The 18,618-nt window shown below is 40.7% G+C and overlaps 1 protein-coding gene and 1 long non-coding RNA gene across 3 annotated transcripts in view; one reads left to right on the forward strand and one right to left on the reverse strand.

Annotated features, from left to right (window-relative positions):
- The window catches only part of LOC126754124 (uncharacterized), a 121,729-nt gene that overhangs the window by 43,580 nt on the left and 59,531 nt on the right, over positions 1 to 18,618 (forward strand). The window lies entirely within an intron of this gene.
- On the reverse strand, positions 14,455 to 16,865 carry LOC126754094 (protein escargot). Its single transcript, XM_050465993.1, has one exon. It carries the CDS (start codon positions 16,549 to 16,551, stop codon positions 14,929 to 14,931), a length of 1,623 nt encoding a protein of 540 aa, XP_050321950.1. The 5' UTR covers positions 16,552 to 16,865; the 3' UTR covers positions 14,455 to 14,928.

Raw genomic sequence — 18,618 nt, forward strand, 5'->3', positions numbered from 1 at the left:
TAGTGAAAATTGCTCAGATCAAATTTTTAGTATGTCAGTTTAGGACCAACAGTGAAAGTAGATTATACTGTTATTTTTATCAGCTGATTAGACATACTTCGAATGAGATCAAAATCCCTAGTCTCCGAAATATGTATACGCCAGTATAATGGTACATACTACTATGAGCAAAAGTAGTAGTTTGTAATCTTCAAAATCTACTATGTCTATGTCTATGTCGTCCCAATCAAGTCACACAGAGCTAAATCAAGGGAATTCGGCACAATATTAGTTGAAAATTTGCGAAAAACTTACGAAGAATCGATGCAGTATGCCACGGTGCATTATGATTGATGCATAAACCAGGAGTTGTCGGCCCATAATTTCGGCCTCTTTTTACGAATAGCTTCGCGCAAACGATGTATAGAACTCAAATAGTATTCCCTGTTGACAGTTTGACCAGTCGAAAGGTGTTCGAACTCCACCACTACTCGATAATCGAAAAAAACTGTCAACATAACCTGGACTTCTCTTTCCAGTCTTACTTGATTGAGATTGCCAATTTTACTTTATTAGAAATAATAAAATGGCATTGATTGATTTGCTGGCTATAAGGTTACTCTAATCTTGGTATTATTTTCGAATAATATTTTTCTACATTTGTATTTTATTTCTATTCAAAAAACTCAAATATGTGAACTTGTTTTATTTGAAGTAAAATTTCACACGATATGGACGCCGCTTTCTTAAACTCGGGCACATTAATACCTACATACATTCATACGCATATATTTATATAAATACTATAAGCCTGGGAAATCAGAGCAGAAACATAACAAATTTATAAATTAGAATATATATGTGCATGGAAACGCTAATCAATAGCCACAACTGGTGAGGATCATCACCAACCAAGCGCTCTCCCACACGTGTAACACAATACCTAAGATTCAACAACTAATGACGTCTAATATTCATGAATTATGAATTAACATAAATAAATATCATCGCAGCAGCAAAGCATACAAACCACAAAACAACAAACAATTTTCTAAATACTCTCATAATACCCACATGCCAGTAATGAAAATCACCCTCAAGCATCAACGCGAGCATGAAGATCGTCAGATCACCTTCATCAAATATCCTCCTCACCACTATGAAGCGGCTGCTGTTCAGTGTCTGCTGCTGCTGACGGCGACGCTGATGAGCCGCAAGGTGTGTTGCGTTCATCAAAATATTGTTAGGGGTAGATCAATGGACGGCTTGTTGAACGCTCCCACAGAAATTCAAATTAGATCACGAAGAAGCAAAGAGATTGTGTTGAAATAGCGGTCACAACCTTAGCCTTAACAATTAGAGCAAACGGCGGGAATTTCAACAGATATCCTGTGCCTCTGCCGTTTGATATTGCTCGAGACATTGCAACACGTAGGCACTTCCGATCTCGGCTGTGATGATGAGTCGCGAATCGACAGCTATTTGCTCCTTTTTTTGCCGCATTCAATAAAATTCTAATCACATTCCCCTTAATAAGCGCTGCTTTAGTTCTCATGTGACCCAGAAGATATGAAGGTGTGTCCGCGATAGAGCAACGCTGCCTACAAGCGTAGGAAATAGTGCTGTTCACATATTGAGAAGGTTAGAAGTGACATAAAAAACGGAAAAGAATGCTGCGGAACACCTGTGGGAATTTTCTACTGTGTGGCACTCTCAACATTCGGCACGATGAACGCTTGTTTTGACGAGGAGAGCAACAATTGATGTGATCCTGTCAGCATAAAAGCAACGCCGTGAGCGAACGTGAGTAAGCAAAGAGGGAGTGTAAAGTAAAAAATGGGAAGAAATGTAAAGGAATCAAAAAGTGTCTAATGAATATTTATGCGCACGCACACATACATACACATACATACGAATAGAGTTGATGCGAACAGGTTCATTTGAGGAAAAAACGACTGTGAGACATAGCTATAGTCGTTTCTGAGATATCAAAAAACTTAGAAATGTGAGACGCCGGGACGGACGTGAGAATCTGTGAAGGACATCCGGTTGTTATAAATACACAGATTTCTGGTAGGCAAAAAAAGGCAGAAGTGAATCACGCATTGCCGTGTGAAAGGTGAATGTCCTTAGAGAAAATTTTGATAAAACAGACATGCTAGAACAAATCATAGCACATTAGGTTGGTTTAGAAGAAATGCTGAGAATCTTGTAAAACGTGCGCGCAGACGCTTAGCGGTGCTTAGTTGTGGTGTGCTCGCCACTTTTGGTGCTTAACGATGTCACTAATTCCACACTTCCGTATTGGCATGGCGACGGACATTTACATATCTTTTTATGCCCACCACAATTGAGTGGCTATTTTAAAGAAATGTGAAAGTTTGGGGTTGTATAAAAATTATTTTTACTTTTGGTCTCTCATTACCATACTTATACTCGTACATATAAAATTTGATTAGATCTTTTTGATTTTTACTCTCAGTTTGTTCATGACAGATACCGCCAACGATTTTTCGTTTGTGCTCATCTCTAATCTCCGTTAGCTCCGATGTCCACCAAAGAGGTTTCCCTTTAAATTTTTTATTATTCAGAGAATAGGAGCTTTCAAGTGTAGTCCTACTCGGCAATCACACCCGGAAGGATCGAGTCCATTTTGGGCAGGGTTGGGAGAGCTTCCTGCAAAACAGCTCTCAATTGATATTCCTGACTTTCCCAGACTGTGTTCCTGGAATTGCCATCAGAGGCTATTATTACTCTTCTTCCAAACTCTTCTCCAGCAGTGGCAGTTCCGGACGGATCTATGAACTGACTATCCGCCCTCCAAGCTCACCGCGTCCCAAAGGTTAGAATCTATGTCCATTTTTGATTGGATCTTCTTCTTATTTCATTCGTCCCACTGGATACAGCGGATTCTTCACGCTGGGTTATATCGGGGGTAACCTGAGAACCACCCTCTCGAAGTTATAGCTTATGGACGCCTTTGCAACACTCAGGGGTCAGGGGCTCCTTGTTTATAAGTATCAGCGCCTGTCGATATGGATCCTCGATCCTCTCTAACCTAGTAACTGGACCGTTCGATGTTGTTGCTAGTATTATAGCGGCACAAATCTACCAAGCTGACAGTCTTTGGCCGGACAAAAATCCGGGTCTCTTCCGGTTACGTAGACCCGACTATCATGGGAACCGTTCGTCGGCATACCTTAGTAATTAACTTAGCCGGTGGGTCAGTGTTTCTCTTGTTCACCTAAGTAGAATAGAAACCTTTATCTTTCAAGAAAGATTTAAATGAGAATATCAGCTTTTATTTAGTGTGGACCGTATTTTACACCTAATATCTTTCAAAAGTCTTATAGTAACACTAAAATCGATAGTAAATGTAGAGGGTATAGAAATATTTCTACCTGCCTTTTTATTGCTGTTCACCTAATTGTAGTTTTGCGCTGCTGATTGCTCACATTGTTGTTGCTTGTTGTACGACCAGTCGTGTTGGTACGCACTTTTTCCACGCTGGCAACCCAACGGCAAGCAATCCGGCAACCACCCACAATAGCGGTTATCAGAGCATGTGCATCTGCAGCTTCGTTGGCAAAAAAATATGCACCGTTTGAAAAAAGGTGGAAGAAATATAAAAAGCGGCGAAGCAACGTTTTTCTCTACGCCGGGAAGGCATTTCATTTTTTCTTCACACAAAACGTGCAAATAATAACACCATCTTTGTTAATGATCTACGCCATGTTTGTGCGCGCATTACGACTAGTTAGTACAGCTATAGCATCGCAACAACTTTTAGCACACTAATAGTAATGGTAATCGCTGTTGTTGCAATGTGTTGTTGACATCGACGGCAACAACAGGAATTGCGAGGCCAGCGGCTCCAGCTATGCGAGTGACTCTAGCAGTTCCAGCAAGTCTAGCGGCACTAGCTAGTGTAGCGGCGAGCAGCTGCCCATATTGTGCACTCGCAACTAATTGGCGAAACAATTTTCTCAAACGCAGCAACAACGGCAGCTCCCAGCCGCTGCTATCACCCACTGCAAGTGCACGCGTGCGCGTCTGAAGTCTGAAATTGGCATTGGCGATGCTCTCGGCCAGCCAGCAGTCCGACGGTAATCATTACACACATACACTCACATATGTCACTTGCATGTGTGTGTGTGTTTGCCAGATGATATCAACGCTTTTATGGTGGCTTCAGTTTATTGGCCACTGTTAGCGCGCTTTAGTGACGCGTCGCTGGAATCTAGTGCCAAAGCGTAGTTAGCGGCAATGCGACGTTGTGGCAGTGAGTGGTTGTTGTTGCTGCTACCGAAGCGAATTTTGCACGTCCACTTCAGCGCTTTGCCATTTCTTTTGTTCGGTGCCTGTGACTCGTTTCGCACTTTCGTTGCTTTAACTGCTTTGACATTGCACGCATGCGCACACTTGCTACAATCGCAACAACAACAATAATGCGCGTAATTGTCTTGCGTTCGCATTGGTGTATGCCATTAGGTTGCCGCTTTGAAGCACGTTGCAACGGTGCATTGCGTTCGTCGTTCGCTCGCAAATTAGCGAATTGTCATTGCGGCAAATAAAAGTTTTGGACGATTAAATGCGTGCGCAAACATCTTTTAACAAAATTGTTGAAATTAAAGCGGACGGCTTGTTGTTTTGTTGAATTTCTAGCACACGTTTTTCGCACAATTGCGCATTGGCAGCGAAAGCTTTCAACGGCAGCGTTGCACGGCGAGAAAAATTGTGTTTGTTGTGGTTTAAGCCCAAAGTTTGCGATCCAAACGTCTGCTCTATCTCCTTTGGTTGATAAGTATGACACAAAGCGAAAATTTTAGTTCTATTGGTATCATTTTAGTTCTTTATAATTAACCTATCTATACACCAATTTCTTTAATCCGTCTGAAGTCCTCTAAAATGGGGCTTCCGTGGCGGTGATAACCTCTCGAGTAAAGTGTAAGCTGGTTTAAAGATTAAAAATAATAACCATCATCTTTCCAACCGATTGCCCCATTATCTTCCACAGTAACTATTTCCGGGGCATTTGCTGGTACCTCATATAAAACGTTCGAACGTAAACCTATTTTCTGAAATCCGAAATCCCACCCTATATCATAAAGGGTCAAAATAAATATGCCAGTCCAATTCGACTGAAATTTTGATACAAGCGTCAACAAGAATATAATATCTTATGTCAGGACCATAATCGGGTGGAGAGGACCGACTTTGCAAGCCCTTTTGTCTGCGTTTTTCTAATTTTTTTTATTATCTTGGGTAGTATAGCCTTGACTTCGATGCAAGTATAGGCTTCAAGCTCGCCAGTGGTCCAAAGATTGCTTCCGTTTATATTACCTTTTAGTAGTATTAGTATTTAACGATGAAAATCTGAGAGACCAGCCACTGCCATCTCTGTCTGATAAAACAGCCAAGAGTCACTCTCTAATTAAATGAAGTTAGCTGAGCAAAGATCGCACATGGACTGCTATATGTAGTCCTCTGCGAAGCCATAGAAACGAAAAACTCCTTTGTTCGAACTTATAAATTAGCAAAATGCTAAGTAGCCAATATAAATTTGTAAGCATTTCATTTCCATTCCCGTCCGCTTGGTGGGATGTCTGAAGGTATACACTCCCAAGTGCTTAAGTCTTGGTCTACCAAACGCGTGACTTTCAAGAAGGAAGGGTGCTGAGTTGTATCAACCTCGTATTCTTTCATACAGATTCTGCCGATGGCGTCTGGCAGGACAGCCTTACTGCGTGGACGCCAATAGGGCAATGGCCTGTTAAAAGGCCCACAACTAGATCTCTTGCGATCGATCTTGGGCCAAAAGGCTTTTGCGACGGCGCATGTACCGGTGGTGGTCCATCGCTGCCCAAACTTCAGAGAAGCTCAGCTATCTAGTAGTAAACAACAGGATACGGGAGCACCAACCCGCTCCTATTCTACCGATAGCGGTTATAGGTTGCCTTATCTTGCTAGATCATCAGCTTCACAACTTCCTGCGATTCTGCTGTGGCCTAGCACCGATAGCAGTCTTATCACAAAAGCACTCGATACTATTGATAGCCAGGTTAGGAACTCTTTGACCAGCCTTGGGCCGACCGGCTCCCATTTTACCGATAGCGGTTCTAGGGTGCCTTTTCTTGCTAGCTCACCAGCTTTGCAGTTTCCTGCTGTGGCCTGGCATCCATACCAGTCTTTTCACAAAGACACTCGATGCTATTAATAGCGAGGTTAGGAACTCTTTGACCAGCCCTTAACGCACTGTTAATGAGTTCTGAGCTAGCGTCGCCGCTCTGTTATCTCATTGGATGGACACTTTTCTGAAGGAGGCTGCATTCCGGAGCAGTAAATCAGCTACTTACTACCTTAATGGCTGCTCTCTCGGCCTGAAGGACACTGAAATAATCAGTAAGTCTGAAGCTGGAGTTGATAGAGAGCTTCTGACAGTAATCCTATTCACCAACCTTTTTAGTTACCATTAATAAAAATATGTTTCGGAAACTTCGTAGACCTCTTCATCGTACGACAGTTTTCAATATTGCCACCTACAAACAGGATATTAAATATATTTTGTTGGGTATCCCAGTCATTTGTTGCAACTTCATGCAGCATATTTTTAACTTAGCAGACTTTAGCCACAAAACAACAAATTAAAAGTCAATGTGAATTGTTAGGGAATTAGAGCGCACAGGTCCATGCCGCTTAAGAAAGTTTCTACGCACGTCAGTAAAGAGCTTGCAACATGAAGCCAAACAACAATAACAGCGTGCAACCAATATATAACAACAACAGCTGTCAACGACAATGTGCCAAGTTCAATAATAACCTATCGAAGATCAAGCAGTTTTCCACAATTTCTACAATGTTGCCGCTAAGCCGAGCACAGACTCTCGCTGCCAGAGCCTATCTATATCTACACATGTACGAAGTCATACTTAAACGACTAGCATGCATATTATGGCTTATTAGTAGCGCGCATTTAGCTTTGAAAGCAATGCAAGTGCGTAATAAAGTTTCAGAAGACGATGAAGAAGAAAACGATGAGGTGCCACAGCGTCTAAGCGCTCGCAGATGAACCACAAAACTTACTTGCCGCGGTGTTGGATTACAGAAATATTGCTCGGCTTAAGAGCGGGCGCACAACGCTCAACGGCACCGTTTGCGAACGGGAACGCGGAGCTGTGTTTTTATCTCGGGCAAACCGCAAAAGAAATGGCAGCCGTAAGTGGGTACTTAAGGGGTGCCCACTCAGTGCAGCCAAATGCAGCTTAGCTGTAAGTAAGTGCGGCAGCTAACTGTAAGTAGGAGGAAAGTAGCAACCTAGCGAAGTGGCAAAGCTTTTCTTTATTACTTTTCTTTTCGCCGTTTATTTGCTCATGCTCGACGCGCAGCGAGACCAAAGCGAACGCCACAATCTGCTGATGATCATAGCGCGCATAACAAATGCGTTGACGGCTCGGCAGCAGTGGCAGACTACAAATGGTGAGCGCTAGAAATTTGAAACCTTATTTTTTCCTGCACTCACTCATTATAAACAACACTACGCGGCTTATTTATTTATGTAAACACCGTATTTGCTGTGCGGCTGCCCTTGCCGCATCATATTCGCTTGTAATTGCACGAGTGTGGGTATTTGTAGTGAAATTAGTGCGCGTGATGATGGTGTTTAGATAGTCGCATTACGCAAAAATTGGCAGACGCAAGGCTTGACTTAACAGCTATATAGGTGATACACTGAAAAAAAAAAATATTAAATAGATAATACGAGAAGTACTATAGAATCTTTTAACGCATTAGGCAAGCTAGCTAAATATAATGCAACCTTGGTACCCTAATTAGAACTCAGAAGAGTTATTTGTCACAGTGAGGGTTTAAATGAACACAAGCGGGAAGTTGTAAGTTTCGGTCTTTCTTGGTGCGCTCATAATTCAGTTTTCCACTGCTAAGTAAAATTGTCGTCCCATCATCACTTTAGAAATGAAGATTTAAGGGTGCAGTATCGCTGTTATCTAATTACTTTTTTGAATATCCAAATATTGAACTGAACTTTAACTTGAGACTCTTTTCTTGATATAATTACGCCGAGTACGACTAACAATTCTCAATAGATTTTGAGACCACATCCTACCCTTTAAAAAGTTGAAGGAGAAAACATAGCCTATCCGGTGTAGAGTCTTACAAGCTCAATCCATTTCGTCAACAGTGTTGACATGGATTTCGTAAGTTGGAAGGATATTGCTAGTTGAGTTCACAGTACTTATTAGCCCGATAAAGATTAATCAAATATTTCGATAATTGCCAATTCCGGGAAGCATAAAAATTACATAACTCAAGTATCCCTGTGAAAACCCATTTTGTAATTTCAGCTTTAGCGTAATCGATAAAAATCTTAAGTACCTCTAAGCTACTTCTAAGTTAAGACATCGATGCGAGATACCGCGATAACAGCAAGGTGGCTTGTCATAGGACTGGTCGACAATAACGATCCATTCGCCAATGAATACTAGTAAGGGCGCACTTAATCGACCGGATCAAATATTAGTCAGAAAGAGTAAGTTTTAAATTAAGGTTAGTTTGGGCTTAAGGCGGGTGAGGCAAAATTTCCTAGTCACTGTTTCTCTCTTACGCCCTCTTGGTCCCACCAAATACAGGGTATTACATTGGTGTCAAGAATATTCGGCTGGTTGACCACCTTTCTGATATTAGTTTTTGCATTTAGTGTTGCCGTAATGGATAAATTTTTCATCACCGGTCAAAATCCAGTACAAAAGTTATTTCTTTTGTAGCGTTTAGGTAGCATTTTTAGCATGCAGAATCGTCTTTCAATGTCTCTTGGCTTCAATTCGTATAACACTCAATGTCAATGACTGTCCGGATATTTTCAAATGCTTGAGTGACTTCCAATGCTTTTGCGAGCTCTTTCTGTTCATTTCCTGATCTTCGAACTTTTTTTAAGTTTTCTCCTGCGCCCAGAAAGTTCTTCGTTTTTCGAGGCAAAATAACCGCTTGCAAATTTTGAAAACCACTTTGTCACATTCGCTCAGCTAGAGTGTGTTCACCATAAACTTTTTCCAAATATTATGACTTTCGGCTGAGAATTTCTTGATACCAAAGTAACGAAGAAGAAATCCCACAAAAAACATTTTTTTCGGCTTAAAGCTGGACTTATGGGGTTACATGGGTTTTCTGGGGTAAAAAACAGCCTTTTTTAAAAAAATTTTTCTCATATAAAAATTAAATATTTTATTAGAATTTTTTAATCTTAGAAACGTCTGAAATTTTTGGAAAATAATATTTAAATTCGGCCATTTCGACGCCATTTCCCCTTACAGGATTATCTAAAATGATAAAAGATACCTCGTTTAGTTAAAACTTAGAACTTGGAAAAGAAAAAAATTGGATTTTTGGCAGACATTTTTACAAAAAAATCAAAATTTCTGTGAAAATTTCTAACCATTGCTTTCAATACTATATAACTTTCAGCAACAGGAGGTCTGAACCGCCATACTTGCCAACTGCCTCATTGAAGAACACTGCTTCTACTCTGCATGTCTTTGCGCCTGCGATTTATACCTTATGAATATGCAAATATCTAAGCCTATAAAATATACCGTTTCACATGTTCATGTAAGCATTTCTGTAAACACTGCCTGCCACTCGGTTGTGATCTCCTTTAATGATTTCCTTTTTTTTTTGTTGTCGCAATCACAACGTTTTAATTTTAATTTTATTTATTTACTTTTATATACCCATAAATATATATATATATTTTGCAATTGTTATTGTTGTGCATGTTGCCTACCATTACACCAACGCGGTGAAAAACTTTCCAAAAACCCATTGCATAGATCAGCTGGTGATAAAAGTCGGTGCAAAGCAAATGCGAACCGCAGCGCCGGCGCAAGTGAACTCGTTCGCACACAATTCATGCTTCTTTCGTCACGAAAAAGTTTCCAAAGCACAAAAAGCAAGCACAACAACAACAATAAAGTTTAACAAAAAGGTTTAAAAATATCGAAAAATATTCAGAAAAAAATCGAAGTCAAAATGCTAACTAAACAGCAAAATGAGCAAAAGAAAATTCGTGTTAAATTCGCTATACTACCTACTAGTCGCCTTAAAGAGGGCCCTCTAAAATAAGACTGTAGGTAGGCAGTCAGCTTGCGCGCACCAGCCCCCGTTCCTGCCCTAGCTGTGGCTGAAGCTTACGTACTCTGGCGCTGCCAAATTACGAGCAAATCGCTTGTTTGCGCAAGCAGCCCGTAAGCGACAGCAAGCGATGCGTGCATTTTAATGGCGCCGTGGCCCATTTGAAGCGCCGCCTCCTGCTCCTACACCTCGCTTGGGGCTGCCGGCTGCTTCTACTCGACTGATGTGTCGTCAACACGTGAATTTTGCATTATTTGCTTTGATTTTCAGCCAGCCTTTTTCGGTGCTGATGATCTAATTTGGCAACAATTGTCGTCGTGGCGCACACCGCCGCTCAGCGCCACACTCCTGCCGCGACCGCGCACCAGCTCGGCTCCACCTAGCTGTTGTTTGTGCACTGTTGATCTTCCCTATTGAGATTTGTGATCTGAAACACATGTGCCGATTTTTATGTGTAATATTTGATCTTTTTGTACACCTCACATTTATGTGTGTTTATTTTTATGTTACTTTATTCCTTTTTCCTAAATATTTTTCGATAATCCTCGCATACGTTTCGATAATGAGTTTAGCGCACCTCTTTTACGAGTATTTATGAGTATTTCAATAACATTTATATCACTCATTTGCGTATGTCTACACAATGGCGTACCGGATTTAGGGGTACTATGAAGAATGAAAGAAATAGACATTACGAGAGCTTCAACCCTCTACTTTTCTTTCAAACTTTCATTAAAAGAGGGGATTTTTATGCATTTACTATAAAAAAAAAACATTTCGTTTTAAGTAAATTGTTGCCTACATTTAGGATTGGATTGGATGAAGTAACAATCCAACCCCGACAAATACGACAAACGCGAGTTTCGATATTTTTTATCCTTATATCTCTTAAGTATTCTATACGAAAACAAGCTAATATAAAGGGAGGAGACATATTTTTTTCACGAGATAGTAATGATGTACTACAGACACGATATCGTAATTCCACTGAAAAACTATTTACTCACATCTTCAAGTGATGTCGATCTATTCTCCACTTAAGCTTTCATGTAAAGAAGCTTCCGATTGAAATCTGTAGAAAAGTCAAAGATCTTGTATCTTTGTCTATTGAGAAACATTATCCCGTTTTCGATTTTACGTAAAAACTTTGAATGCATTCGAGGACCTTTGCAAGAACTTCTACAACTTTGAATACATTCGACGATCTTTACAAGAACTTCTACATAAATTTTTATTTTTATTCGAGAGAAGATCTAGTCCGAAAGTCGTTTTCTCGTTCTAAAAAAATGTCATGGGTGACTTAAAAATGTTCCGAGAATTGTCCTTACATATCCGTATGTCAGAACTGCAAAACCTCTTGTATGGGAGGATCAATATCCATTTATTAGATACTTACATATATGTATCCAAGAATAATTAAACTGAATATTCGACAATTTCGTTCTCAAACTTTTGTCGGAGTGCATTTCGCAGAAAACAAAGTTATTTTGTCTAGGTCGTGGCTTCGTCTTGTGCTCCATAATTCTTACAATACACCCTAAAATCGTAGAAATATGATATGATAATAACTTAATGCGGGACATGACGTCAGAAATGATAGCAACGAATGACTAAGAAATTTTGATAGTTTCTTCCATTGGAGACGTATGTAGCTTGTCGCAATTCTGTTATTACATACAACTGACATCTTAAATCTAGAAATGTTACCCATTCCCTTGGTTGCCTGTCAGTCTAAAGCCGCACAGCTGGTGTGTGTTGTATTTTCTTACTCACTGTTGACTGATCGCAGCGGTTGTCACGCATGATCAAGCTCTGCGCTCAGCGTTGTAGTTGTAAATAGAAGTAAGCCTAATTTTCGGTTTCAGCAGCCAAGTGTATTGAACCGTAATTTACGCTATTTGCATGACAGTATTTCATAATAAACAAATTTGCATGAACTCTTATGAATATTTTGGTTTGCTATAAAGTATGTGGGTGAGTTCGGCAACAAATGTCCCTGAATTCCAGAGACGCGTGTGGAATACAGGCATGTTGGTGTAAAGGTTTCTTATTAGAACAAGGACATAATTGTTTTGTCTGGAGAACAAGAAATAATCGATATACATATTAAAAAGTATGAACATCTATAAAGTTGAATTAATTTCTAACAATAGAGATGTACAGCTTCTGACGTATCGTATGAATAAGGAATCGAAGTATATGGGTCTGGTTGCGGGTGAGGTCAAGACGAAACATATTCTGTCATCAAACAAATAGTCATCGCTCTCGTCACTTAGCTCACACGTCACTGTTGGCAGTCATAACCTTGAAGTCGTAGATAATTTTATTTATCTTGAAACTAGCATTAACACCAACAACAACATCTGCTTTGAAATCCAACTCAGAACCAAAGTGAAGTTGTAATAGTGAAGTTTGCTCTCGGCGAACAAAGACGAAATTCTACAAGTCCCTCATTTTTCCCGTTTTTATAGAATGTGCGAAGGCATAGATAATGGCACAATCAGACAAGTCGATGGAACGATGAGCTGTGTGAGATATACGCCGCCATTGACATATTTCAGCGAATCAAGAGACAGCGGCTAAGTGAGGTCTGGGTCATGTTGTCCGAATGTATGAGAACACTTTACCATTGAAAGTAATCGATTCGGTACATGCCGGTGGAAGCGAGGAAGAAGAAGACCTTTACTCCGTTGGACCTCCACGCCGTTCAAAAGGTCAGTTGGAAAAGAACCTGGCTGCACAGGATAAACATTTAAACGTTAAAATTACGAATATCGCAACATTGATATATTACGACGACGACATTAGACTCTCTACAATATATTAAAGTATCTTAGTTTGGATTTAATTATCGGGAATATTTAAATAAATAAAGTTTACAGGTAGAACGCAAAAATGGCTGATTCAGCTCCAGTCGGCTTAAGTTTCTTTAGAATGGGCACGCAAACTCTGAACAACATACTTAAGTATGTCCACAAATTTGTTTGCATATAATACTTCCGACATCTAAGCATCTCATAGATTTTTGTTTGCCTCTGGAGCATGAGTCACCCAATGTAACGTTTGGATGAATGTGTGTGACCTCAACACCAAATGTGCCGTTATATGCGCTATCATATAAACATGCAATACATGTATTAGAACGTTTTAGCAGCAGAAAGAAATACTTAAGGAGGCTCTTGTGAATGTTGTAGTAGAAAAGTATATTATATTACATTTTACATATAGTCACCTAAAATGCAAAACAAAGTTTCATCAAAAAAATTACAATTGAGTTTTATATTGCTTTGGATTCGCTTCATATTACATATACATACATATGTAGAATAAAATTTTCAGCTTTTGCTGTCAGATATAACCAAAATGTAACTAATGTCTAACCAATGTATAACCATTTTATAACCAAAACTTAAATTTTGTTTCAATGTGAGTGGTCTCCATATTTTATAAAGATAAAAATCTAATAGACATTATAAACTAGGCTTAATCTTCAATGTTGTATGATTTTCAGTTGTCTGATATGGAACTTATTATAAAAAAAAAACCAAAAAAATTTAGTTATTTACAATTCTTGTCATATAACTTTTCCTTATAGGACTTGTAGTTTGCCAGAAATCGAAATAAACCGTTTTTAACTCAAGAAAATTCAACCCACACTCCTCACTTTCCTTTCTTCGAACACAGATTGCCCGTATATAATTTTTCCTTTAATTTGATCATTTTATATTTCGATTCATATCACTTTCAACCTCTGAATTTCTTTTTTTATGATTTTGAAAAGTTTCTGCACCAGTATAATACAAAATATTAATAAAGATGATGAAGCTGCTTTCATACAGAATCGAAGAAGCTAAAATTCCAAACTAACGAAAACCAGAAAACCAATTAAAGCAAGACATCCCAAAGTCTGCTTGAATAAAAACTCATGTTTTTTTTCAATAATATTTTCTTGTGTATTTTTTAAATATTTGCTTAATCCGCTTCAACCCTTCTTCAATAAATAATTTGTTTGCGTTTTTTCACTAAAAATATTTCTTATAAAAATAATTATTGCTTAAATGCAACTAATTGCTAACTACTAGGTATGTATATGTAATTACGTAGGTGTATAGGTATGAATAAAAGTTTTTACAAAAATCTATATATAGTTGTAAATATATATAAAAAATATTTATGCTTATTTTATAAACTTTTTTTCTGCAAAATGCTGCCCATTTGAGAAAATTTTTAACATTTTTTGACTAAAACTAGAAAATAGCTAAGACTACTAATTACAAGTTCTTACTATTACTAATATATTTTTTACAAAATATACACACCATATAAAGGTATTTAATTTTTTTTATAAAAAAGTAGTTTCGAGCTTTTAGAATTGAGCTTACATACATGTGTATGCGTGTAGTGTATAAAATAGTAGTTGAGATTGTGTTTGTGGTAAATGCAAGGCCTGTTTACAATAGTTTCTGGTTTTGTTAACTGTTAGTAGTAAATTTGTTATTGTTTTTTTAACAAAGTTAGTTATATTTTTTGAGCTGACTAGAGGCATTGAAATGTGTGTTTCCGTTTTAAATATTTGTGCTAAACTTTTGGGCTAACAACGCGCACACTGGGACCTATATACTTATATATCTGCAAGGTACTCATTTTGAATGAAGATTGCTTAGACGCGCTGGATGTAAAAAGAGCAGTAGCTATTTTGTCTCTCGGTTGTTTGCTGATGGTTGGTGGGTTTCGAACTAGGAACTAATTTTTGGTGGTACATGGCAAACTCGGCTTGGCCGCGCAGCTTTCACATTACTCGGCGCTTTAGTGCTCGACGTACACTGGATAATTGTGCAGCTCATGCGCCGATGCGACCGAATCGGAGGCCACCGCGCTGGCACAACTGCTGCCGCTACTGCTGTTGACGCCCGGACAGCCGCCTTCCGAGTGTTTCGTCAGCAACGACATGCGTGAGAAGGTCTTCGAGCAATTGCCACAGGAGTACTTCTTGATGTCGGAGTGTGTCTGCAGGTGAGCGCGCAGATTCGAGCGATCGGCAAAGGCGCGATGACAATGCTGGCAGCTGAAGGGCTTCTCGCCGGTGTGTGTGCGTATGTGACCCTGTAGTAGCCAGGGACGTGAGAATGCCTTGCCGCAGATGTTGCACTTGCAGGGGAGCGTGTGTGTGCGTATGTGCATTTTGAGCGCGCCCAGCGAGACGTAAGTCTTGTCGCAGTCCTTGCAGCTGAAGGATTTCTTCACTTGATTGCCCTCGGCGGCGGGACAATGGAATTGCTGGTGCTTGGTGAGACCGGAGAAGGTGGAGTAGGACTTTTGACAATCGGGACACTGATAGCGCGGCGGCGCAGACTTATCCTTCTTTGTGGTGGGCGTGCTGGGCGCAGAGCTACTTTGGCTGGCGCACAAGTCACGCTTTTCACCATTCATCGTAGGCTTTTGTGGCGTCTTCTGTAGCGCGCTGTGCTTGAGCGACAAATCCTCAGGCAGCGAGGAGCAGTGCGGTTCGGGTGTCATGGAGCGCATGGAGTAGTACGAGGATTCGGAGTAGGTGGGCGATATGGGCGCATGTGGATGATGATGATAGCTGAGCGCGGGAGGATATGCGGGCGTTTGATGCGGTGTGTGCGGCGCATGATAGGCAGCCGGCAGCGGATAGGGCATGAAGCGATGCGTGTGCTGTGTGGGTGATTGTGGCAGCTGGCGCACACCAATCGGCCGATGTATGATTTCGGAGCGCACTGGTGGCGAAACGGAATTGGCGCGTCCATGCAGGTAATGTGGTGGTGGCGATAGCGAACCCAGCGAATCGGCTGAAGGTGAACTGGGCGATAGCAGATCACCACGTAGCGGTGAGATCTGTTGCGCCAAGTGCGGGTGATTGATTGTGCGGTAGAACTCAGCGGTGTATGGCGACATGTGGAAATTCCATGGCTGCAAGCCATACTTGGCATATGTGGGTTTAGGCACAACAACGGCGGCAGCAGCAACAGCTGCAGCGGCTGCCAATGCAGCGGCTTGTGTGGTATTTGTGGTCGCATCAGTTTGTTCTTCAATTTCAACACAATCAATGATTTCTTCCTCATCATCCTCGTCCAACATGTCCATGGACGCATCGTCGTCGGTATGATCAACATCGACGCCCTCATCCTCACAGCTATCGCTGACATTAATTAGCTCGTCGTGTGTGTTGCGCTCGGCTGTGGCACTGCTGTGGGATACAAACTCGTCCATGTCGTAGGCGCGTTTTTTGAGACTCAAATTTTCGGGTTGATCTGTGAGATCGTCGGCGCCGAGTGTGGCTGCAGACATTTTTGCATCCACAATATCTGTGGAGTTGTCCTCTTCGAACTGATAGTTGATGGGACGTTTCTTCAAAGGACATTTACTGTAGTTTTTCTCGCCCAACATGTCTTCGACTGTATGCATTTTGTTGGTTTTCTTGAACTTGCTTTGTAACTTCACTTTAGTTTTGCACTTTACAGTGTATATAAGTTTATTTTTTATTTCTGAGTTTTAGTTTTTGTTTTTGTGATTAAATTTACACATTTCCCAAGGAATTTTGTTTTATTTGCTTGCTAACACTTCAGCGCGCTTACGCGTCTTCACTTCGGTTGTACGCAGTATTTACTAACACTCAATATACGTTGCGATCGTTTACCGAACACCGACCGATCACGGTTTGACTTGTTTTTTCTAAGTCAGTTTTTGTTTTTGCTTTCCAATTAAGTACCAAAACGTGGTATGCCAGGCGTTCAGTGGAACACAAACAAACTCTAGCAGCAGCAACGAAGAACTGTGCTGAGCCGCCGCGTATCCTCGCTTTTATACGCAGCACGCTCAATCCACTCTCATCGCAGCCTGCGCCGTCCAATAGTGGTGGCTGCAAGCGCTCTCTAGTTTTCGAGCTGGGCTCCGCGCTCAAGCAGCGCCAGCAGAGTAGAATTCGGTGCGCGCTCACAGAACTGAGCTGAGCGCATATGCATGCGGACCAAGCTGAGCGCACATCCAACTGGAGTATAGTGACTGGTGTAAGTAACTGGCTCTCCGCAATGTTTCACACCACCAGCCATCCAACTAAACTCACAACGCACACAAGCGTTCACACCACTAATAGCACCATCGTTAGCTGATAGCTGGCAGCCAACAGACGGCAGCAACAACAATTGACTAAGCAGCCGCGCAACCACCAATCGTCGCCGCTTCTAAAGCCGTTATGTGAAAACCTGTTTTCGACAAACTGTATACCCGGCTAGCCAGCGCTATTGAAGCATTGGCTGTGTTTACCAGCACGTCTGGCTTGGGTGGCTCTGACTCTGGCCGCGTGCCGCATGGTCAGACAACAAAACAATTCACTAACACAACAACATGCGCGCTGCATTAGTAGATGACATGTGTGTTAGAGTGTGTGTGCGTCGGTTGCGCCAATCAGATTGTTAGACAATACATTAAAATTAATATGATACTTGTGCATTGTTGTTGCCGCCGCACGCATCCAGTTATGCACGAAGCCACGTACAGTGGTGGCCTGTATATAAACAAACGTTTTGACTCTTCTCAGCACTAAGCGCTCTTAAAAACTAATGACATGCATGCTACATTGTGTGCGCGCTCTTGCGGCAACGGCGCGCTCGCCAGCCAAAGCAACCCTCATTAGCGCGTCACTAACTTATGCACAGCACTAATTTACATATATTTACATAGTTGCTTTGTTTTTGTTTTGTTGCGCTTGAGCGCCTCTCGTAGGTGCTCTTTTGAAGCGTTTTGTGCTGCCAGGATCTGCGGTGAGCGGCTTAGTGCGTGTGTGCATGTCGGTGCAGAGGCGACAAGCAACTCGCGCATGCGACTCATTCAGCTGGCTGCTGGTGCTCATAGGCACCTGGGCGCTGGTGTAAAATTGCTTGTTGGAGCAGTCTAAAAATAACTGCGCATAGCGGCAGGCAGGTGTTGCTCAATGCGGTGCGGCATTCGTGCGCTGGCTGTTATTTGTTGCTGGCGTTCGTATTGTATGGCTGCGAGTTCAAACCGATTGTATGCGTTAGTGAAGGTGGAAAATGTTGAATTTTAAAATTTTTAAAAAATCTAAAATAAGTTTAAAAAAATTTTAATTTTTAACACCGTTATTTTTACTCATTATAATTGATTGTTATATGCATATATGTACTTATAGATATATCTTTCCGACATTTCAAGTGGTTTTTCTTTGTTAGGAACTTTAAATTTGAATACATTTTAATCCAGCCGTACTTAGTCATTTTTGAGTTGCGAACACAAACTGCAGAAGGTATTCAATTAACAGTAAAACCCAGTGGCGCATTAAAAAAGAATAGAAAATCTCCTTTCCTACTAAATTATTTATTTTTCACTACTAAAATAAATTCTTTTGGGTCGAGTAAATAATTTTTTTATTATGATTCAAAATCCTTAACCCATAATGTTAAAATTTATTTATTATCTAATAAATCAGCACTAATGTATATGTATATTATTATTTTG

This window comes from Bactrocera neohumeralis, chromosome 3, assembly GCF_024586455.1.
Source record: "Bactrocera neohumeralis isolate Rockhampton chromosome 3, APGP_CSIRO_Bneo_wtdbg2-racon-allhic-juicebox.fasta_v2, whole genome shotgun sequence".
Taxonomy (NCBI): Eukaryota; Metazoa; Arthropoda; class Insecta; order Diptera; family Tephritidae; genus Bactrocera; species Bactrocera neohumeralis.